Source organism: Balaenoptera musculus, chromosome 2 (assembly GCF_009873245.2).
Source record: "Balaenoptera musculus isolate JJ_BM4_2016_0621 chromosome 2, mBalMus1.pri.v3, whole genome shotgun sequence".
In the NCBI taxonomy this organism is placed as follows: Eukaryota; Metazoa; Chordata; class Mammalia; order Artiodactyla; family Balaenopteridae; genus Balaenoptera; species Balaenoptera musculus.
This window is the reverse complement of record NC_045786.1, coordinates 10,951,641-10,976,404: the sequence shown is the minus strand read 5'-3', so window position 1 is coordinate 10,976,404 and position 24,764 is coordinate 10,951,641. Positions and strand designations below refer to the sequence as shown.

Below are 24,764 nucleotides of genomic sequence, written 5' to 3'. Positions count from 1 at the left end.
CTCACATACTTGCTCAGCCCCGATTCTGAGCCCCAGCACTGCAGAGGGCTTGCCAACTTATCCAGGGTATTTAGAAAACTAAGACTGCATGCTTCATAAAATTAACTGAGAGCTCTGTCTTTCAATTTCTTACTACTTAAAATGGTTTCATTAAATTTCCAAATGTTTAGATGTCTATGAACATAAAAAATCAAGTTCCCTGTGAAAATAATCACCAAAGTCTTAGCACTGGGGCAGGAGGAGTATTAGAAGTCATCTGGTCCAGCGGGGATTCCTGGCCTATGGTCAGGATGCTTTTACTGATGGCTACTCAGCCCTTTGCAGGCACCCCATCTCATTTTTGAGAAGTTTTATTTACTGGAAAGTTCTGATCTTGCCTGAACCTCTTTTGGGTTTTCTTCTGGAAAAACACTGAGTGCATCTCCTTCTTTATCTGCTAATGAGCTACACAGCCCTCAGCAAGTCATACATTTGCTACATTTAAAGACTTGATATGTGAATTTATCAAATACAAAGCAATGAAACTAATCCTATAGGTGCACAACCACCTTTGTAATTAGAGAAGAAAAATGAAACATGCAAAATCCTTAATACTTAACTGGCTAATAAAGGAGAGACCCTATTGCGTGTGGTATGTGCAACTTTCTCATTAATTTTGAAAGCAGTGCCGACTTTCTCGTAGGCAGTAATGCCCTCCAGTTTCCTTCCTTTTTTCCTCCCAGTGCCTTGGGGCTTTTTCTGGACACTTTCTTCTGAGACACTTTCTTCTGAGACACTTATCCACTGAGCAGCCTATGCTGCCAGCCCACTCCCTGGGGTGCCTTCTCCACATGGTGCAATCTCGCTCTGTTAGAATGTGCCACTTCACTTACATAGGCATTCAAGTGGATGGACTATGGTACAAGAAAGATGCTGGAGTTTAAGTGAAATCTTGGCGCGGTGTACGTCGTTTACCCTTCAGGTGCCTGAGGGTATGCCTCTATTAATGGGCGTCCACACTCTCCCCTGTCAACACTTCCGCTGCCAGTCAGTAACGGTGCGTTCTTGGACAATCACCTAACCTCTCTGTGCCTCAGTTTTCCAATTACTAGAAGAGGAGGAAAATCATACTTAACCATAATCATAAGGTTATTATGAGCATTAAGTGAATTTATTTAAGCCCTTAAAACAATACAGACCCTAGTAACTGCTATATATGTTTGCTATCATTACTATTTTAGAGAAGCAAATGTGGCAATATCTCTGTTTCTCATTTTACTGGCTATTCATGGCTTTGAAAAGTCATGTAATAATTTAGCTTTTTTTGGGCTAATGTAATAAACAAATTTACTCTTTACTGTGAGCAAGACCCGCTGCTTTGCCCACCATAACAGACCCAGAAGATTTAAGATTCCTCAGGTACTGGGTTCAATTCCCGCCTCCACAAATTCAGTCTTCTTTTTCTGCTCTGTGTGTGTGTGCACGCGTGCACGCTTGAAAAAGTGGCAGAAATGGGTCCAGTTGGTCTGAACTGCCCATTCCTGTCATTACTCTACACAATGAAATCGTGTGATTTCTTTCATCATGTGCAGCTGGTACCACCTTGTCTGCCTCTGAGGTATGCCATGCCCAGAAATGATGAAAGGCTTTGGCTCTTACAAAGGAGAATAAACCTCCAAATGAACTGAATACTTATCATGGAGGTAGGGCATGAAAGATCATGAATTCTGTCTTTTCTTTCAGTTAAGCCCTAGTATTTCTCATTGCATTACTCTTTGCTTAATTCTACATTTAGATCCTTGAACAAAAATTTTACAAGAGACTTTTCAGCAGTCTATCATGCTGACCCTCCCTTATGCCCTATGGTAATGACAGCTGTATACCTTTGTGTACATATCTATATGTGTTATATATATCTCAGCTGATCGAATAATTACGGCTTCACACACCCAAGACTGAAAGAAATTAGCTGCAGCCTAAAAATATAAGAAGATGTAGTAAAGTAATCTATAGTCTTCTAAAAAAGATTTTAACCAGAGATCAGGCTTCTAGTATTTCTGGCCATCAGCTACATCATCACTGGGACACTGAAAGAGTGGAAAATATTGGTGGAAAATGTTGTTACCTGGTAGATTTTTAAACCCATATGCTGTTAAGATCCTGGGCTCCCATTCCTTCTTCCTTCTCATCCGGATATAGGGAGCAGGGTGTTCCCAGGCCCAAGAGGAAGAAGAACTCCGTTTTCTTTCTCTGCGACAACAATCCTTTTCCGGGGCTGATGAACAAGGAAAACAAAGCATAAGCTGAGCTGTTCTGAGGTGATCCTGCCTGTGAGGTCTGAGACTGCACAAAACTGAGGTCTTGCAGAGCCAACACGGCAAGCTTAGAAAGCAGGAAATGCCTTCTATGTCTTCCGCCAACCTCTTTACACAGATGCTGACACGCTGTCACTCATCAAGCAGCTAATATCCTTCATAATATCCTCTGCCGTCCAAGCTTCCCCTGGACCTGCCCTGTATGGTGTAACTGTGCACCTGCGCTTTTTTTCAGTCCCCTATGCTGCCTTACTCTCTTACGTGCCTTCTGACTCCTTCTATTGGGGCCTTCTCCCTGTTTGGATAATCTAATTCAGGAGTGCCCGATAAAACATGATGGTGGAATTTCAGACACTGTCACATGTTGATGAGAGGGCAGGATGTTTGGAAACCCATAATACCACCTACGAATCCTGTACCTTATGCAGGGTGACCTGTACTCAGGGACTGCTACCTTCATCATTACTGTCTATAAGTCATGTTTGCTGAGGATGGGGTTATGTGCTTAAGATATTATCAACATTTTTCCTAATTCCTCTTCTATCACAGAACTATAGAATCCACAGATCTCTAAGTAAGCTCTGGAGAAAAATTCACACACACAAAAAGAAAGATAAAACAAAAAGGAGACCATAATGCAAACTTTTCTAGCGAATACTAAAAATTGTAGTTCTGATGTATTTGTTTCTTTGCTTTAATAAGATTGTAGCATATAATTTTTAAAATTATTTATTTATTTACTTTTGGCTGCGTTGGGTCTTCGTTGCTGCGCGTGGGCTTTCTCTAGTTGCGGCGAGCGGGAGCTACTCCTCATTGCGGTGGCTTCTCTTGTTGCGGAGCGCAGGCTCTAGGCAGTGGGCTTCAGTAGTTGTGGAGTTGTGGCTCGCGGGCTCTAGAGCGCAGCCTCAGTAGTTGTGGCGCACGGGCTTAGGTGCTCCACGGCATGTGGGATCTTTGCGGACCAGGGCTTGAACCCGTGTCCCCTGCATTGGCAGGCTGTTTCCTAACCACTGCACCACCAGGGAGGCCCTGTAGCATAGAATTTTTAAAGGGAAAAAACTCATAGAGAGTAACTAATTTGAAGAAAAAAGATGGAGAAAGTCTCGTTTGCAAAAATACAAATAAGAACTGTGGTTTAAATGATATCAATAGTTACAAAAACCCTGGAACTGATTAATTTTCTCATGTGGAATGACATTTTAGGCCATTATTGACATTTATCCTTTCTTATCATGAGCATTCTTAAATCATTCCCCAAGGAATGCTAAAATTTTTCTGAGAAACTTCTGCATCATCCTAAACTTGCATTTGCTAAGCTTGATTGCCTTAGGAAAAAACCCCACTCTTTTATATCATTTTTGCATAGCAACATCCCAAACACAGCAAACATGATGAGACATGGAAAACAGAAAGAGTCTGGGAGGAATACAGCCATAGAGGGATTGGACATGTATTCTCAGAAACCACTTGAGGGCTGCGTTGCTCTCCCATGACAGCTGCAGGGGCGAGACCCATCCACGGTTCTCATTTCCTCAAGCTCTTCCTTAGCACTTCTTACAAAGTTTTATTTTATTCTGAAATCAGGTGAAAATGGGGGAAAATATCAATCTTTATTGAAGGGAGAAAATTCTTTCAAGATGATGTGTATTCCCACAAGGTTGGGCTGCATATTTTAGAAGTATAGTAAGTATGCACTGTTCTACAACAGTTACCATAGGAACAAAACTTTTCCCCCCATTAGATGGTAGAGTAATCATGGTAGTAAATTTTCACAGAAATATCTAAGCTACACAAATTAAGCATCGGTTAGGAGTCAAATCCAACAGATTGTGGATTTAATAGGCAGGTGTTACAGAGGGAGGACAAGAGCTCTAAATATAAGGGGAAATGTTTGCACATCGAATGATCAAACTATAAGTTTGCTAAACTAACCATCGAAGTGGGCACTTTGATGCCCACTGCTTTTTATTCTGCTCTAATTTCCCAGGAGGGCATCACCCCAGCTGTCAGCTGAAAGCCATGCTAAGCAATATCAAAGAGGATTCTTACAGCCTGGTTCCTAAGAATTTATTCTGAAAAAGAGAGCAAGTGTGACATACCACTGCGTAAGTGGATACTCGGGGTTCTGTGAGCAATGTGGTGTGTTGAGTGGTGTAATAATCGTGGGCGCTTCCACAATGAGCTGGATTTGAGCCGGGTTTTAAAAGAAAGGTAACATCTAGGAGGTGGTGTGATGTTTTAGTAGAAGGGCTACTACTATATTACATCTACTTTAAGATGCATAGTTTTCACATCAAAACATCTCTGAAATGAGACTGCCTTAGAATTCATGGTATCTCATAGTCACTATTGACTAGGTGCAGTTGTGATGTTTCATTATACACACATGAGCAAACTGAGTCATTGTCACTTCAACTGAGTTTTGTCCATTGTTGGCTCTCTCTATATGTTGAGTTTAACTGACATTTATAAATGATTATACTACTATTTGTCCTGGAAATGAAAAGTTTTTGTGTCTACAGAAAAGCATGGAACAAAGCAGAGATATGGGCATGAGAAGGATGAATAAGCAAAATATGATCTTAAGAACATGCAATAGAAAAGTTCAATGTGTAAGGTGGAAGAGCAGGTAAAAAGAATCACACTACATAAGACCCCCATAAGAATACTGGTTAGCAAGTATAATAATTTTAGAATTAGTTTTCTCTTAAACACTTGAATAAAATATCTTGAACACGTGAATTCTGATGTGACTTTTAAAAGAATCTAACCATTTAAAATAGTTTTTAAAAAATCTATTTTAAGATAATTAGCCTCAATGTGTGTATTAAAGGGATTGTAATAATAAAATATCAGTCTGAACACTCAATATAATTAAGTTCCATTTACATGAAAAATACCTGAGTCCTAAAACAATGCCCAAAGTGCCATATGATGAATCAATGTCAGATAACTGCTTAAAATATACTTAAACGTATGAGATATTACTAGAAACACAAGACTAAATCATGCTAGAATAATGCGTTTTTTACAAAGAGGATTATTCTCTTTAAGGCCTGTGGCTTACATTTTTACTTTATGAAAAGTTTCCATTTTATTTAATTTTCAAAAAGTGTATGAGTCAATTGTCATTAACTTGTTTGGCTAATTCTGAAATAACTAGAAATTCTGAAAACTTGGAACCTTGGCACATTATTTTTTATGTTATAAAATACACTTAGAAGAAATAGAGTCTTTTAAGCTTTACTACTGTATTTTAAATCCCCAAAGGGTGTGTCACAGTGATTTTTGGAAAAGCTATGGGTGCACTGCAAAAGAATTACAGCAGTTTAATGATATAGCAAGATGGTGTTCCAAATTCTAAGATAATTTAATAATTTAAAGCCTAACTCACCAGTCTCACTGTCTACCACCCACATACTGTAAGGCCTTCGTGTTAGTGCTGGACACCATCTTACCACGTGGGTGGCAGCTGCCTGTCATCTCAATAATTCTGAAGAAAAGCCAGGGAATTTGTTTTGAAGTGTTTGTCCAGATGGAACCACATGTGACCTCCAGGGTGCTGGGCCTGAATCCTAGCCTGCTGGCTGTGTACAGCCATAGAGCTTACCCAGGAGAAAATTTCACTGTCTCCTCAAAGCCAATGAAGATAAAAGAAACCTGTATCAGTCCAAAAAGCACAGCTCATACATGTGGGAATTGCACAAGATTAAAGTTTGTCCTTTGTGTTGTCCTCAAAAAGACCAGGAGATAGAAAGGAAAGCAGACAGCTGCTGGTCCCTCTGTTTTGTTGCTTTCCTTGCTTAAAAGAAACTTTGAATCCTACTGGTGAATAGGGGGCCTTGAGCGTGTAATAGCAAACTCTGGTTATTATGTTCACTTAGGTGATACAAGAACCACATCATTGGAACAGGATCCTATGAAAGGTAAGACTTGACAGACTTCTGAGCCATGAAAGGTCCAATTCCTTTTAATAGTCATGAACAGGGTGGCATAAGCATGATAGGAAAGATTCTTGGACAGGCTGGGAAGCTGCTGACCCTTGTTATTCCACGGCAAAGTATTTGGTAAAATTGTCTCTTGTACTGTCACAGAAGAGAAACCACGTGACTTAGCTACACTCTCAAGGGGGACTGTTTGTAAAAACTTAGGATATTGTGGTGGGTCGACTGCTTCTTATTTTTAACAAGATACTAAGAAAGAGAAGAACTCAGGCCCATTTGCACAGAAAGATGGGAGTGAATAAAGTTAAGGGAGGTTCTCTGAATGTGGCCTGCAATCTAAAGTTAATTAATGTGTAGGCTTCCAGTGTTTCTAAGAAAGAGAAGAACACCAAACACAGGAATCAGTAGACTCAATGCACACCCCACCACTAGGAAGATGAAAGCAGATCTCAGATGGTTGCAATGAACCCAGATTGGAAATTCAACATGGTGTGGCCAAGGACAGGGCAAGGTCCCATATCCATGGCCTCTCTTCCATCCAGAATGAACACACAGGCATAGTGAAAGTCAATAAAACCTCTGCTTTCTTGATCGAATCTACAGATAATGGCTGATAATGAATGATGGGACGATAAAAAAGCTATTCCTTGCCTGAGTGCTTACACTGACTATATGATACCTCTCTTGGCAAGAGTCTTCTGATCTCCACTGACATACCAGAAGAAAACCACATACCTGTTGAATTGGAGTAATTCTCCTATAGACACATATATCATTACTTTTATCCTACACACATATGCCTAGAGTATTATTTGGAAAGTACACAGAGGCTGGTCACAGTGGTTGCTTCTGGGCAGGGGGATTCAGTGGCTACAGGAAAGAAGCATGAGGGAGACTTACTTCTCCTTACTCACCTTTGGGTAGTTATGAATTTTGAATTTTTGACCATGTATATACATCACCTATTCACACACACACACACACACAAACACACACAGAGCAAAATTTAAAAGAGTTTCTAATAAAATTACAAGTGTACATACCTTTTGACCTAGTTATTTTACTCCTGGGAATGATTTTCTACAAATATAGCCAAATGTGTAAAATGAGGTAGGTTCAAGGTCAGTTACTTCAGCACTGCTTTTAATAGGAAATACTGAAAAAACTTAAATGAAATAAATGTCCATCAATAGGGTGCTGGTAAAATATATTATATACACCCATACAACTTAATACTATTCATCTACAAAAAGGAATGAAGAACATTATGTATTGATAAAAAATGAGCTTACTAACTGAAAAGGCAAGTGTTACTGTGTGCTCTTAGTTGAGTTTTTAAAAAGTGAGAGAAATATGTATGTATATATAATATACATAATTAGGTGTATTTCATGATATATATGTATATATCCATCCATGTATATATGTACATATATCATATATATACATATAGGTATATATACATTTATATATCCATATATATATACATATATTCATTTGCTTTTTTTTTTTAATTTGATTTTTCTTTTTTTTTTTTTGACCACGCTGCGAGGCTTGCAGGATCTTTTTATATATATATATATATATATATAAATTTATTTATTTATTTTATTTTTGGCTGTGTTGGGTCTTGTTGCTGAGCGCAGGCTTTCTCTGGTTGTGGCAAGCGGTGGCTACTCTTCGTTGCGGTGCGCGGGCTTCTCATTGCGGTGGCTTCTCTTGTTGCGGAGCACGGGCTCTAGGCTCACAGGCTTCGGTAGTTGCAGCACGTGGGCTCAGTAGTTGTGCCTCGCGGGCTCTAGAGCGCAGGCTCAGTAGTCGTGGCGCACAGGCTTAGGTGCTCTGTGGCATGTGGGATCTTCCCGGACCAGGACTCGAACCCGTGTCCCCTGCATTGGCAGGCGGATTCTTAACCACTGTGCCACCAGGGAAGTCCATTCATTTGCTTTTATATTTCTGAAAAGGTACATAAAAAATTGAAGCATTGGCTGTCTCAGGAAAGGAGAACTTGGTGGTAGAGGTTCAGGGGTGGGAGGAATGCTTTTTATTCCAAAAGAATTCCACAGATGTTTTCCACATCAGGAGCATCATTTAGATAAGTGTATACCCTAACTTCATAGACAACACTCATCTGGGTGCCTAAGTGAAGGCAGGTAAACAAACAAACAAACACCCATCCAGTTTCATTTCCTATAGAGGCAACATCTTTTAGAATAAAAAGTGTGTATCTAAAGGCCATATCTGCATGTGCAGTTTAAACAAATTATTATGTGCATGGTCTTTTTACACCAATCCTGTGAAACATTATCTTTAGTTTTCAGGGATAATTAGCATTAACTTAGTCTGTTGCTAATTTCAGTTCTTTCTCATCACAGGCACATTATGTGTGAAGAAAAAATGACCTCATTCAGTATTTTTTTATTATGAAGACAAGTTTTTTGTTTTTTGTTTTGTTTTGTTTTGTCAGATATCGTCTAAAAGCATAGAGGCTCTGGTACAGTCAGAGAGAATGTTCTTCTGTAACTGGAACCACTCTTTCTAGCTAAAGGGACATTATCCCATTTCTTTTTAAACACTTCTCCTCCCCTCCCTCCCCCTGTCCCTTTCCCTCTCTCCTGTCCTCCCTTCCTTCCTTTTTCCTTTCAGCACTAGTTTTCTAGAGAGACCATCTACTTAAAATCCTTAGAGTGAAGAACACCCTGTGATTGAAAACCTCAAATGACTATTATTAAGAGAATCTTCATCTAAAAAGATCTGCAAACAAGTGATGTTTTTCACTTTACTTAACATTTTTTCCAGTTTGTCAAATGGCGGGTTGAGCTGACGAGGGCTGGTGAAACTCATTGGCTCTGGATCCTCTTCACGATTTTCTGCATTCTGATCAGTCTAAAGACCAAACTTCTGCTTAAGCGAGGTTGAAAATAGTCATATCGTTGTATAGTGACACACCATTAGAACTGGAAGGAGGGTGAGACAGAATCTAGTTCAGTTTGCTTTATAGATGGAACCAAGGTTGAGGAACACTAAGTGATTGCCCAAAAAGTCACATAACTTACTGTCAGAGTCAGACCTGCTGATTTTTTTCACCATGGCACATCAGAGCAGGAAGAAAGAAATGCTCCAAAAAAAAACTACCTTGCTCTTTTTGTCCCTTATAAATGTTTGTCTCCAACTTGGAGTAATCAGTATTTATGAATAGACCACCTTCTGTGAAATTAGATTGCCCTCTAAAGAGTTAATTATGATATTAAGCAGCATTGGCTTCCTTAACTGCTGAAAAATGTCCTTGAGCTGCTGAGAAGTTTCCTTCACTTTGGTAGTCGAATTGTGTTCATGTGGGCTGTATTAATGGGCACCTTAAGTCACATGCTAATTTTGGGACATCGATCAATGAGATTAACATACCTAGAGAGATAAAAGGGTTTCAGCATAAGAGTTTGGACTGCAAATATAAAACAGGAGCAGAGGAGCCCATATAGAAGGTGACCTGTAGCCTGCTCAGAGCAGGGAAGAGGAAGGCGTGGCCAGGTGTTGAGAATTTCATTCCCATTTTCAAAGTTCTACCTTAGGAAAAGGGCACTCCTTTCTTGAATTTTCTTGGCTTCCTGGATTTCTTCTGACCTCTTGGGTCACTCAATCTTTCATCTCCTTGCTCCTTCCTGCTCTCCCATCTGACTTCTGAACACAAGAGTTGATGGGAGCTCATTCACTGTCTCCTCACTCAATTCTTTGTCCCAGGGTCTCATTCACACTGCTGAATTTCAAAATTTATCATTCTACCCCAGATCTCTTTTCTGACTCAAATATCTACCTACCTAAATTTCCAACTAGATGTCACAAGATTATCATAAATACAACATGTCAAAAATCGTATTCTTGGGACTTCCCTTGCCCAGTGGTTAAGACTCCACGCTCCCAATACAGGGGACACGGGTTCGATCCCTGGTTGGGGAACTAAGATCCTGCATGCCGCATGATGTGGCCAAAAAATAAATAAATAAAGAACACTAGCTTAAAAAAAATTGTATTTTTCATTCTTCACCATAACCTCCTCCAATCTGCTCCTCCTTTAGATTTTTCCACCTCAGAAAATGGCGCCCTCACTGACCAGTTGCTCAAATCAGAAATGTAGCTGTCATCCTTGAAACCACTCTCTTCTCCTTTCAATCCATCACCAAGTTACATTTTTATTTCTTACATATTTCTGGAAGCCAACAGCTACTCTTTGCCTTCGCTACCACAGCTTTGGTCTATGCCACTATCTTCTTTACCTGGAGGACTATGATAGTCTCCTAATTAGTATCCCCCCATTCATTCATTCTTCCACTTTAATCCATATAGTAAATGATCATTTAAAAATACTCTTTGGGACTTCCCTGGTGGTCCAGCAGTTAAGACTCCATGGTCCCAATGCAGGGGGCCCGGGTTCAATCCCTGGTCAGGGACTTAGATCCTGCATGCTGCAACTAAAGATCCCACACATGGCAACGAAGATCCCCCGTGCTGCAACTAAGACCTGGTGCAGCCAAATAAATAAATATTTAAAAAATAAAAAAATAAAAATATTTTTCGCCTCGTGCCACCTCCCTGCTTAAAACACACCAATGGCCCCTGCTTCCCTCTTCATCTTCACCTTGCACCTTTCTCCCTTCTCTAAGTACCATCCAGCCCTAATGGCTGCCTTCCTCCTATGGGTTCAGGGTTTCCTGCCCCAGATCCTTTACACATTTTATTCTCTCTGCTTGGATTCTTTTTCCCTCCACAATATTTCTCTTCCCCATCTCTCCTAACTTTTACTCATTCTTTAGCCTATTTTTAAATGTCAGATCCTCAGAAATGCATCCCCTTAACTATAAAATCTGATTTAGGACTCACTTTATATTCCCTTGCAAAATAGCCTCCTATTTTTTTTTTCTTACCAATCACTAATTTCAATTTCTAATTATAGATGCATTTGTCTGATTACTTGTGTCTTCCAACATAGTTATTTTGTTCACTTTTCTACCCAGCAATCAGAACAGTTCCTGGCACATTATAGACAGTTAGTATTTGTTGAATGACAATGAATGAGCTTTGTTAGCTGAAGAGATTTTTATAATCTAATTACTTTTTTTTACTCTGTTCTAGCCAAGATACCCTTTTGATTATGATTTTTCTTCCCACATAGCTTGATAACTAGGAGAGAACACACTGATCGTTTGAGAGATAGCTCTTAGTTTAAAAAGTGATGTTCACAACACCCTTTCATGATAAAAACACACAAAAAAACCCAACAACTAGGAATAAAAGGTACTTATCTCAACATAATAAAAGCTATATACTAAAAACCTACAGTGAACATCATGGTTAAAGACTGAAAGCTTTTCCTCTGAGATCAGCAACAAGGCAGGGATGCTTGCTTTCACCACTTCTATTCAACGTAGTACTGGAAGTTCTAGTCAGAGCAACTGGCAAGAAAAAGACATAAAGCCACCCAAGTTGGAAAGGAAAAAGTAAAATTATCTGCAGATTATTTGATATTCCATGTAGAAATCTCTAAAGATTTCATACACAAAAAAAACTGTTAGAATTAATTACTGAGCTCAGCAAAGTAGCAAGATATAAGGTCAACACACAAAAGTCAGTTGTATTTCTATAAACAATGAATGATCTAAAAAGGAAATTACAAAAACAATTCCATTCACAATAGCATCAAATATACTTAAGAATGTACTTAACCAAGGAGGTGAAAGACTTGTATAATGAAAACTATAATACGTTGCTGAAAGAAATTAAAGAAGACAAAAATAGATGGAAACACATCCCATGTTCATGGATTGGAAGACTTAATATAGTTAAAATGTCAGGACTACTCAAACCAATCTACAGATTCAATGCAATCACTAGCAAAATCCCAATGACCTTTTTTTGCAGAAATAAAAGAACCTATCCTAAATTCATGTGGAATCTCAAGGGACTCCGAATAGCCAAAATGATCTTGAAAAAGATGAACAAGACTGGAGGATTCAAAACTTTCTGATTTTAAAACTTACTAACATCATGTATAAACATTAGCTCAAAATGGATCAAAGACCTAAATGTAAGACCTAAAACAATAAAACTCTTGCAAGAAAAAACAGGATAAAAGATCCTTTACAACATTGGATTTGGCAGTGATTTCTTGGATATGACACCAAAGGCACAGGTAACAAAAGAAAAAATAGACACACTGGACACTTCATGAAAATTGAAAATTTTTGTATATCAAAAGGCACTATCAATAAAGTAAAAAGGCAACCCACAGAAGAAAATATTTGCAAATCCTATATGTGATACGGGATTAATATCCAGAATATACAGAAAATTCCTAAAACTCAACAACAACAAAAAAATCAAAAAATCCAATTAAAAAAATGGGCAAAGGGCATTTCTCCACAGAAGACATACAAATGGCTAATAAGCACAAGAAAAGATACTTAACATCACTAATCAGTAAGGAAATGCAAACCAAACTAAAATGAGGTGCCACCTCACACCTATTAGTATGACTACTACCAAAAAACAGAAAACAACAAGTGTTGGCAAGGATGCGGAGAGACTGGGACACTTGTACAGCATTGGTGGGAATGTAAAATAGTACAGCTGCTGTGGAAAAGAGTATGACATTTCCTCAAAAACTTAAAAATAGAATTACCATATGATTCAGCAAATCTACTTTTGGATATATACCCAAAAGAATTGAAAGCAGGGTCTCAAAGAGATATTTGTATACCTATGTTCACAGCAGCCTTATTCACAACAGATAAAACGTGGAGGCAACCCAAGTGTCCATCAACAGAAGAAAGGATAAGCAAAATGGGGTATATACAGACAGTGGAGTATTATTCAGCCTTAAAAAGGAAGGAAATTCTGCATAAATGAGAATTTATCATATACATTTGACCCTTGAACAACATGGGTTTGAACTGTGTGGGTGTACTTACACGTGGATTCTTTTCAATAATAAACACGGTGGTACTACACAATCTGTGGTTGGTTGACTCTGAGGATATGGAACCATGGATATGGAGGAACCAAACAGACAGAGGACTAACTATAAGGTATACACAGATTTTCAACTGTGTGGAAGATCAGCGCCCCTAGCCCCTTAATGGTTCAAGGGTCAACTGTACTATTCTTTATTTTATATCTGTCCTAAGGTAATAAAGGAATAAAGAAATGATGCCTAGATAGATACGTGAAAAAAAGTTTAAAGTGAGTTTTCAAAAATATTTGTACATAAAAATTTTTCTTTAATGAAAGTTAGCTTTTCTACAATGCTCCCAAATTCCGTGTTTGTGAAAAAGCCTGAAAAAATTATCATTTTTTTCTGTGTTGCCAACAGGATAAAAATCAGTGTAAGCAGTAAAAATGGTTATTGCTCTGATATTTTATAGTTTCATATATTTTACCAAATCTCTCTATTTAAAATTTCATAAAAGAATCTTTTCCTTCTTGGACATTTATAGGCTCATTTATTTTGAGTTGAAGACAGCTCTACTTACATAAACTTATTGCTTAATAAATTATGTAACCTTACAAATAGAAACATTAGAATTCATGAAATAGAGAAAGCCAAAAAGAAAAAGTAATATCCATTTGAGTGAAATACACATAGTAAATTATGGAATAAAGCACCTAGAATAGCAGTTTTTAAAAGCTGGATGTCAGGAAGAAGGCTATTCTCTTCAACAATCCTTAGTGACACAATTTATAAGTTGTCTCCTTGATTTTATGTTATCTTCTTAATTTTTCTTCCTCCAAATGTAAACCTCTCAGCCTATATATAACATTATGGATATTGAAAATATTTATAGGTGTGAATAGCTGCAAATGACATAGGCTACCAGAAAATATATGTAATTTTTGGATCTCTGGAATAATATGTAGAAAATACTTCAGAGTAGTAAAAAAGCTTACACCACTATTTCCAATTCAAAATACTTTACAGTTTTTAACCCTGTATTCCTTGTATTACGCAGTGTAGAAAAAAACGTGAAGTTCTGAGTGCTGACTTTATTTTTCAGGGCCCAGAAATGAATGTTTATCTGAAACAAGTACATCAAATTTTAATCAGGTTATACATGGAAACCCTGACGCTGGTGAAAAAAAAAATTTTTTTTTTCTCTATGTAAGTAAATAATACAATTATTCTTTAAACGTTGCCTAAGCATTTTGGTAAAGACTAGTTTTATACTCTTCATAGTATTTTCCTCTTTGAAAAAAACTTATGATTTAATTTCTATGTTTTCCGTGGGTTTTCTTTTCTATGTTAAAATGACTATATTTTTAAAAATCCACTATTGCTTATTAGCAATATAAATAATTTTGTGCTTTTCGAGGACACCAATGTCGTGTTCCAGCTGCTTCATCTCTTCTTCCAGCTTCTGCTTGCGAATCTTCTTTGGTATGGAGTCGATGAAGACCGAGAGGGACTGAAACTCCTTATGTACTTCTTCCCAGTTCTTTTTCAGCCCCTGCAAATGGTAAAGAAAACTGTACATAGCCAAGTAAACTGCAGAAGCAGAGTAAATTGCAAAGAAAATTGCACTGGGAAGGAAAAATGTAAACAGGTAAAGAAAGCTGACAAAAATAACTAAAAAATGATATGTGTTTATCAAGTTCTTGGCCACAGTAACAAAAAATACTGTACAGAGGCCAAACCCTGTCCTTGATTGTGTGCTCAATTCCCACTGGGAGTATTTATTTTCTTTGTTTTTAATGTTACTGTACTTGTTTTTACCATCAAATACGTGTGTGCAGAGTTATGAGTAGTATGAAACTAAGCTCGTAGCAAATGCTTTGGTAAAAACAACTTAAGAGTTGATGTCCCAAGCAAAAAAACAATTTTGAACAGGAAATTATTTCTTATAAAAATTTTCATTTTTTTTCTTTAGAAAAAAAATATTATCCTCATTCTTCAACAGAGAAATCACATCAAAACACTTGATTCTGACTTACATGGCCATGTTTTCTTACATCTGACTAAATGGAATTGTATAACATGCCAAAATTCAATTTAACAAGTGATAATCTTTTATGTGTTTTCAGTATTAGAAAGAATTCTTCCTCCATATAGTTAATGGATCTATACTTCCCATTAATTTATTCTAGAAATGACTGAAATATCATTACATGTAACACATATGCTAATTCAATAATGTAAGTTAACCTTTTATGTTCTCAGAAACCAACAAATTCAAAATTAGGAATCTCTTAGGAGCAATAAAGGTTATTTCCATCTCTGCACAGTTATCATTTCTTATCACAATGCACTAGAGGCTCCACTGATAAAATGGTCTTAAACTAATTGAACTCATGCAATGAAATTTTATAAATTAACACTTTGTTATTCACTATGGGTGCACAAATCATTTTATTTACACAAAAATGAAAAGTAAAACTGAAAGTAGAATTTAAAATATTGCCTGGAAATTATGATCCCTGACACACAGATGGAAAAACATATCCCATGCAAATGAAGACCAAAAGAAAGCTGGGGTAGCTATACTTATGACAGAAAAAACTGACTTTGAAACAAAGACTGTAATAAGGGACAAAGGGCATGTCATAATGATAAAGGGGTTGATACAACAAGAGGATATAACATTTTTAAATATTTATGTACCCAACATAGGAGCATCAAAATATTAATGCAGGGCTTCCCTGGTGGCGCAGTGGCTGAGAATCTGCCTGCCAATGCAGGGGACACGGGTTCGAGCCCTGGTCTGGGAAGATCCCACATGCTGTAGAGCAACTAGGCCTGTGAGCCACAACTACTGAGCCTGCGCGTCTGGAGCCTGTGCCCTGCAACAAGAGAGGCCGCGACAGTGAAAGGCCCGCGCACCGCGATGAAGAGTGGCCCCCGCTTGCCACAACTAGAGAAAGCCCTCACATAGAAACAAAGACCCAACACAGCCAAAAAAATAAAATAAATAAATAAATAAGTCAGGAGCTCTTAAAAAAAAAATTAATGCAAATATTAACAAATTGAAAGAAAAAACCAGACAGCAATACTATAATAGTAGGGGACTTTAATATTCCACTTAGATCAATGGATAGATCATCCAGACAGAAAATCAGTAAGGAAACATCAACTTTAAATGACAGGTTAGATCAGATGGACTTCACAGATATATATAAAACTTTCCATCCAAAAGCAACAAATACACATTCTTCTCAAGTGTACACAGAACATTCTCCAGCACAGATCATATGTTAGGTTACAAATCAAGTCTTAATAAATTTAAGAGGATTGAAATCATATCAAACATATTTTCTGACCACAATGGTATGAAACTAGAAATAGACCATAGTCTATTAAGTATGCATAGCATTATGTTTAAAAAACCAAATACTGTAATTAAAAAAATACTTTACTGTTAAAAAATGCTAACCATCATCTGGCAGTGCAGGGTTTCCACAAATCTTCAATTTGTAAAAATCTCAGTATCCGTGAAGCACAGTAAAATGAAGTGCAATAAAACAAGGTAATGCCTGTATCCTATTCAAGTGGGATTTATTCCAGAGAGGCAAGGCTGGTTCAATATTCGCAAATCAGTCAATGTGATACACTACATTAATAAAGTAAAGGATAAAAATCATATGATCACCTCAATTGATGCAAAAAAGCATGATAAAATTCAACCTCCATTTATGATTAAAAAAAACTCTCAACAAAGTGCATACAGAGGGAACATACCTCAACATAATAAAGGCCAAATACGACAAACCCACAGCCAACATCATACTCAATGGTGAAAAGCTAAAAGCTTTTCCTCTAAGATCAGGAACAAGACAAAGATGCCCACTCTTGCCACTTTTATTCAACATAGTATTGGAAGTCCTAGCCAGAGCTCAGGAGTAGCATAATTTAAAACTATTGATTAAAAAAAAAAGAAAGAAAATATGGTCCTTGAAAATCATGGCCATACATTTAGATTTATGAGAGAATTAGAAGTGCCTTATATAACAATACCTTCATAATAAGCCCTCATAGTACAAATTTAATCTTGTAAACTTTTCGGGGACAAAATGATTTATTTCCATGCTCAGGTAAAAATGACTACAAGTTTGGACACACTTTATAGAAAAGATTTGTTGAGAAAAAAGGCCACAAATGCTGAACATTTCTTGAGTGAGATTATATCAAGGATTTGGGAAAGGGAAAAGGTAGAAGCGTCTTCTAAATTTTAAAAAGAGGGGGATGGGCTAACACAGTTGTTAATAGTGTATGAGAAGTATTCCAATAAGAAGTCCTCAAAAGAATTCTGTTTCTCTACAGCCTTGCATTATGAAATGGGAAATATGTTTCCACAGTGCTCCACAGGGTTGCCTATTGCAGAGAAGAAATCTATGTATTTATACACTTTGAAATATCAAAGGTTTCTCATAGCTCCTTGGGTGATCTTTCCCTATTATTTGTGGTCACAGCAGCTACACGTATTGCAGTCTTTCTTTTTAAAGGATAGTCTTCTTTATCTTCCAGTGTGTACAGTAACATTTGGATCAAAGTCAACCTCTAGGGATGGGAACTAAATGTGATTGATATTTCATATTATACCGAAATAGCCTCTTAGCAGTTTTGTGGTTATTTCATGTAAAAAAAATCTTTTATCCACTGCAGCGATACTGATTTTCCCTTACCTTTATTTCTTCATTTTTCTCTCTGCTAGTTTAATACTGAAATAATATTGTTAATTTTGGAAAAATTTCACATAGGAGAAGCAGTCATAAAATAATAGGAAGTGTGTTCAGGTCCATCCTCCTCTGCTGCCACCCCCATCCATTCTCCACCTTCTTGTTCTGCGCTGTGACTAGGGGCTGGGCGGTGGTGGGGCTGAGGTATTTATTCCTATGGGCTGCTCCTCCCCCAGCACTGTTCCCTCCAGCCTCTGCCTGAATTCAGCCAAGGAAGGCACCGGTGGGAGGAGAGCGAGCTTGGGGCATTTCTTCCCCCACCCTTGACATCACCTGGACACGACTGGCCCTTCCATCTGTGACTACAGTGCCTTTCGGGGCCCCTCTTCCAGGCTCCAGCTCCCACCCGGCTCTGGTAATGCTGTTTCCTGCCCCTGCCCTTCCAGCCCAGGGTGGTGGTGATTCCCACTGTCCCTAGTCCTGGGTGCCTCAGTGTTCCTTGTTGGTTCCCTTAGCCCTGCTTCACCTCTGTAAATAGTTCCTTTGTAAATTCTCTTCAGAATCCCAGCCGAGTATGCCTTCTATCTCCTGCTGGATCCCAGGCGGGAAGAGCTTCCCTCTGTTACCTCTCATGCACGTGCTTATTATGTGGTAGGAAAACACCGGCCTGGGAACTGGTCGATGTGCGTTTTAGTCCCTCGTCAGCTACTTGATAATGTTGTGACCAGGGGCACACGTAAACCAACCTCCAAGTTCACTGACAGTAAGGACCACGTTTGTTTTGCTTACAACAGTATATCCCCCAGGCTGGGTACAGTGAGTGGAACATGGTAGATTAGATGTTCAGTAGATGAATGGAGGGATGAATGAACAGATGTGCCCACTTAATACTGATATATTTGTATTTTCTATCCTCATCTGTGAAATGAGAAGTCTGGAATAATTAGACCAGATGATCCCTTCCTGGATAATGAGACTGTTATTTTATGAAGAATGAGCAGAATGTGCCCTACTCGGGGACATATGACCATACTGTCACAGAACTACATGCAACTCTCAACCAGGGAAGGGAGCAGGGCTCAGGGTTTGTCAGGGACAGAGCTCGTGGCTTTGTTACCATGGCAGCTACACTACCCAGCTAATACAGCATCCACGGGAGGATCGGCTATTGTCTATCAAAGTGTCTACAAAGAAACTCTGTAGCGACCACATCAGGAAGCTGAGAGCTGCTGACCCACTAAGCAGGTGCCCGAGGGAAGAGCCTTTTCCTTCCCAGGGAGGTTCTTCCTTTCTTTTCCTATTTTTCTTAGATATGAAAACCTGGCTTTCACAAAGGCATGTATGTTTTAAGAATGGCAGACTCTGATGGAGCGAGGGAAGGAGGGAGGGAGAGAGGGAGGGAGGAAACCAAAGAGCGGTGCTCTTCCTGAAAATGACGGGCCGAGTCCCACTTCCACGTGTGCCAGACTTCTTGCCTGCCTGTCCTCCTTCCTTCTCTCCAGCGCACCATTATTAATCACCTGTGTTTACACTGGGCACTGGGTTAGGCATTGCAGAGATTGCTGACAACAAAGAGACAGGGTCCCCGCCCTCGGGCCACTCCTGCTGTCTGCGATATCCTCTTACTCTGCAGTTTAAGGCGCAGCTAAAGACCTACCTATGTCCTGCACTGGATGGTCATGCCTGTGAACCTTATAAAACATATGATCTGTACACACACACATCTTTCTATATGTACATATATACACAGCACCTCTTATCAATTAAATTACAACATTATCCATAGCAGAAATTTTATTTTATGCCCCTTGGGGCTTAGCATGATACTCTATGCAGAACAGACATTTAATAAGTGTTTACTGATGATTGGGATGACACTGATAAAATGCTAAGAATTTATAACAGCATATGAATCCATTTTTCAATAGAAATTAATGTTGTAAAAATAGCTTTTTTTTTGCTGTTTTGAAAAGGTCACCAGAAATGACTTTGTAGAAAGCTTTCAAAGTAACAAAACAAAGAATAAACTGCTATTTTTACCTCTGTAAGACAGCACAACTATAGAACAGTGTAAGTAGGTGCTTAATAAATACTCTCTAAAGATGATGGAGCAACGGTGCTCACATCCCCCAATATTTTAAATGCTTCAGATAGAAGTCTTGCATTAAAAACTCCAGTGTAAGTGTCTTTAAGTCTGTTTTATTCCAAATAAAGAAAACATATGTAAAGCCTAACACCTGGTTATTTTAAAATCTGGACACTTGCTTATAAGAAAGAAAAAAAAAGTTGGTCTAGGGACAGTTTCAATTATTCTAGAGCTCCACCTAGTGAAAAATATCTACCTTATGGATATTATTTCTGAAAAATTCAGGGGCATGGGAATGAAAATCAAAATGCTTTTTTACTTTATTTATGCACGTTCATTGAAGGAGAAGCTTAGCTTGCTTATGACACTACTTCAGGAAGAAACAGAAGCTCACCTAGTTGGAAACAAATTATTATTCAACAATCCCTATATCACAACTTTTCGCTCTCCCCAAAGAGCCAGCTTTGTTGCATGCAGTTGTCACTATAAGCAAAAGAGAGTGTTCTGATTTCAAAATCAAAGTGCTGGCCTTAATAATCACTGATGGTGGACCTTTCTTTCACAGATGTTTTAAAGAGTTACACATGAATGTAAACTACAGACGCTTACCTGCAGAACTGCCTCCCTTTCTTCATCAGATAGCCTTTTCATAGCTGCTTCCCTGAGGTTTTCCTGGATATAGTCATCATATTCTTCCTGGGCTTTCTTCACTTCTTCATTTCGCTTACGTATATATTCAGGCGTGACACCATAACCCTTGTAAGGATTTTTCAGGAAAAAAAAATCAACATCCTGAAAGTAATCTTATATATGTGTACATACCAAGCAATGACTAGGAGCAAAAGAAATGTTACAGACTTAAAGCCTTTGCTCAAAACACTGCAAGTTAACAAAAGTCGGTGATTTTTTTTTTTTCCTATTCGGAACTAGTTGATTCTGGTCATTTAAAACCATCTGTGCTGTTATCATGGCTGTTTGTTTTCCCTCTTTTGAATGTTCCCAGTGCCTGTTCTTGGCTGATGACTTGGCCCTTACTTTAACCCGAAGAACTGGATTTTCTTTATATCTTTTAGGTGCTTCAGATTTTACCTTGAAATATCTCAAGTATCTTAAGGTCTCTTGTGCATGATCTCGTAAAAAAAAAAAAAAGGAAGATAAATGCTTCCAATGCATTGTAAGAACAAACTCTTAAAGATGCTAGGCACATCTGCTTTCAGAAAAAATTGACTTGGGCCCCTAAGGTTGTTTTTGGAACTACAAAATACAATTTTAGGCTCCTGGGCTGCTTACAAGGACTGACAGTGAAGCAATCAGCTATGATTCTTTCAAGTTAGTGAATGTGTCGATACCACTGTGTAGAGAAACAGAACTACTCCCTGTTCATTCTTCAAAGAATTATTTCAGGATGTACTTGGTGCTAGCTACACTAGTGAATAAGAAAGGCAAAGTTTCTGTCCTCGTGGAATGTGCATTCTATACTGAGAGAAACTCACCAAAAATAAAGTATAAAATAATATATGTAAGTGCTCCACAGTAAAATACAGTAAGAAGAAAGAAAGTCATGAAAACTATTTGAGATAAATAAACATGTCAGGGAAGACCAGACGGCAGACAGGAGAAGCAAGAAGAACTACAATCCTGCAGCTTGTGGAACAAAAACCACATTCACAGAAAGACAGACAAGATGAAAAGGCAGAGAGCTATGTACCAGATGAAGGAACAAGATAATACCCCAGAAAAACAACTAAATGAAGTGGAGATAGGCAACTTTCCAGAAAAAGAATTCAGAATAATGATAGTGAAGATGATCCAGGACCTCGGAAAAAAGAATGGAGGCAAAGATCAAGAAGATGCAAGAAATGTTTAACAAAGACCTAGAAGAATTAAAGAACAAACCTAGAAGAATTAAAGAACAAACAAACAGAGATGAACAATACAATAACTGAAATGAAAAATACACTAGAAGGAATCAATAGCAGAATAACTGAGGCAGAAGAACAGATAAGTGAGCTCTAAGACAGAATGGTGGAATTCACTGCCGTGGAACAGAATAAAGAAAAAAGAATGAAAAGAAATGAAGACAGCCTAAGAGACCTCTGGGACAACATTAAATGCAACAACATTCGCATTATAGGGGTCCCAGAAGGAGAAGAGAGACAGAAAGGACCTGAGAAAATATTTGAAGATATTATAGTCAAAAACTTCCCTAACATGGGAAATGAAATAGCCGCCCAAGTCTAGGAAGCGCAGAGAGTCCCAGGCAGGATAAACCCAAGGAGAAACACGCCAAGACACACAGTAATCAAATTGGCAAAAATTAAAGACAAAGGAAAATTATTGAAAGCAGCAAGGGAAAAATGACAAATAACATAAAAAGGAACTCCCATCAGGTTAACAGCTGATTTCTCAGCAGAAACTCTATAAGCCAGAAGGAAGTGGCATGATATATTTAAAGTGATGAAAGGGAAGAACCTACAACCAAGATTAGTCTACCCGGCAAGGATCTCATTCAGATTCGATGGAGAAATCAAAAGCTTTACAGACAAGCAAAAGCTAAGAGAATTCAGCACCACCAAATCAGCTCTACAACAAATGCTAAAGGAACTTCTCTAAGTGAGAAACACAAGAGAAGAAAAGGACCTACAAAAACAAATGCATCACAGTTAAGAAAATGGTAATAGGAACATACATATTGATAATTGCCTTAAACATGAATGGATTAAATGCTCCAACCAAAAGACACAGGCTTGCTGAAGGGATACAAAAACAAGACCCATATATATGCCGTCTATAAGAGACCCACTTCAGACCTAGGGACACATAAAGACTGAAAATGAGGGGATGGAAAAAGATATTACATGCAAATGTAAATCAAAAGAAAGCTGGAGTAGCAATACTCATATCAGATAAAATAGACTTTTAAATAAAGAATGTTACAAGACACAAGGAAGGACACTAAATAATGATCAAGGGATCATTCCAAGAAAAAGATATAACAATTATAAATATATATGCACCCAACATAGGAGCACCTCAACACATAAGGCAACCTTCAACAGCTATAAAAGAGGAAATCGACAGAACACAATAATAGTGGGAGACTTTAACACCTCACTTACACCAATGGACAGATCATCCAAAGAGAAAATTAATAAGGAAACATAAGTTTTAAATGACACAATAGACCAGATAGACTTAATTGATATTTATAGGACATTCCATCCAAAAACAGCAGACTACACTTTCTTCTCAAGTGCACATGGAACATTCTCCAGGATAGATCACATCTTGGGTCACAAATCAAGCCTCAGTAAAGTTAAGAAAACTGAAATCATATCAAGCATCTTTTCTGACCACAACGCTATGAGATTAGAAATCAATTACAGGGAAAAAAACGTAAAAAACACAAACACATGGAGGCTAAACAATACATTACTAAATAACCAAGAAATCAAAGAGGAAATCAAAAAATACCTAGAAACAAATGACAATAAAAACATGACAATCCAAAACCTATGGGATGCGGCAAAAGCAGTTCTAAGAGGGAAGTTTACAGCAATACAAGCCTACCTCAAGAAACAAGAAAAATCTCAAATAAACAATCTAACCTTACACTTAAAGGAACTAGAGAAAGAAGAACAAACAAAACCCAAAGTTAGTAGAAGGAAAGAAATCATAAAGATCAGAGCAGAAATAAATGAAATTGAAACAAAGAAAACGATAGCAAAGATCAATAAAACTAAAAGCTGGTTCTTTGAGAAGATAAACAAAATTGATAAACCATTGGCCAGACTCATCACGAAAAAGAGGGGGAGGACTCAAATAAATAAAATTAGAAATGAAAAAGGAGAAGTTACAACAGACACCGCAGAAATACAAAGCATCCTAAGAGACTACTACAAGCAACTCTATGCCAATAAAATGCACAACCTGGAAGAAATGGACAAACTCTTAGAAAGGTATAACCTTCCAAGACTGAACCAGGAAGAAATAGAAAATATGAACAGACCAATCACAAGTGATGAAATTGAAACTGTGATTAAAAATCTTCCAACAAACAAAAGTCCAGGACCAGATGGCTTCACAGGTGAATTCTATCAAATATTTAGAGAAGAGATAACACCCATGCTTCTCAAACTCTTCCAAAAAATTGCAGGGGAAGGAACACTCCCAAACTCATTCTATGAGGCTACCATCACCCTGATACCAAAACCAGACAAAGATACTACACAAAAAGAAAATTACAGACCAATATCACCGATGAATCTAGATGCAAAAATCCTCAACAAACTACTAGCAAACAAAATCCAACAACACAGGGGCTTCCCTGGTGGCGCAGTGGTTGAGAATCTGCCTGCCAATGCAGGGGACATGCGTTCGAGCCCTGGTCTGGGAAGATCCCACATGCCGCGGAGCAGCTGGGCCTGTGAGCCACAATTACTGAGCCTGTGCATGTGGAGCCTGTGCTCCGCAACAAGAGAGGCCGTGATAGTGAGAGGCCCGTGCACCACGATGAAGAGTGGCCCCTACTTGCCACAACTAGAGAAAGCCCTCGCACAGAAATGAAGACCCAACACAGCCATAAATAAATAAATAAACAAATACTTAAAAAAAAAAAATCCAACAACACATTAAAAGGATCATACACCATGATCAAGTGGGGTTTATCCAGGCCTGCAAAGATTCTTCAATATATGCAAATCAATCAGTGTGATACACCATATTAACAAATTGAAGAATAAAAACCATATGATCATCTCAATAGATGCAGAAAAAGCTTTT

At 38.1% G+C, this 24,764-nt stretch overlaps 1 protein-coding gene across 5 annotated transcripts in view; it reads right to left on the bottom strand.

The window, feature by feature from the left end:
* Window positions 1–2,125: 2,125 nt before the first annotated feature.
* The window catches only part of ENKUR (enkurin, TRPC channel interacting protein), a 42,890-nt gene continuing 20,251 nt past the window's right edge, over window positions 2,126–24,764 (bottom strand). For 2 of the 5 annotated variants that reach the window (XM_036844785.1, XM_036844782.1), the window contains exons 4-5: window positions 20,592–20,738; window positions 13,806–14,733 (exon numbers count right to left, since the gene is read on the bottom strand). In XM_036844785.1, coding sequence (XP_036700680.1) covers window positions 14,557–14,733; window positions 20,592–20,738 — 324 coding nt within the window. In that variant the 3' untranslated portion in view covers window positions 13,806–14,556. Of the gene's footprint in view, window positions 2,255–13,713; window positions 14,734–20,591; window positions 20,739–24,764 lie in introns of those variants that run through there. The other 3 variants (XM_036844781.1, XM_036844786.1, XM_036844780.1) reach the window with 3 other exon arrangements.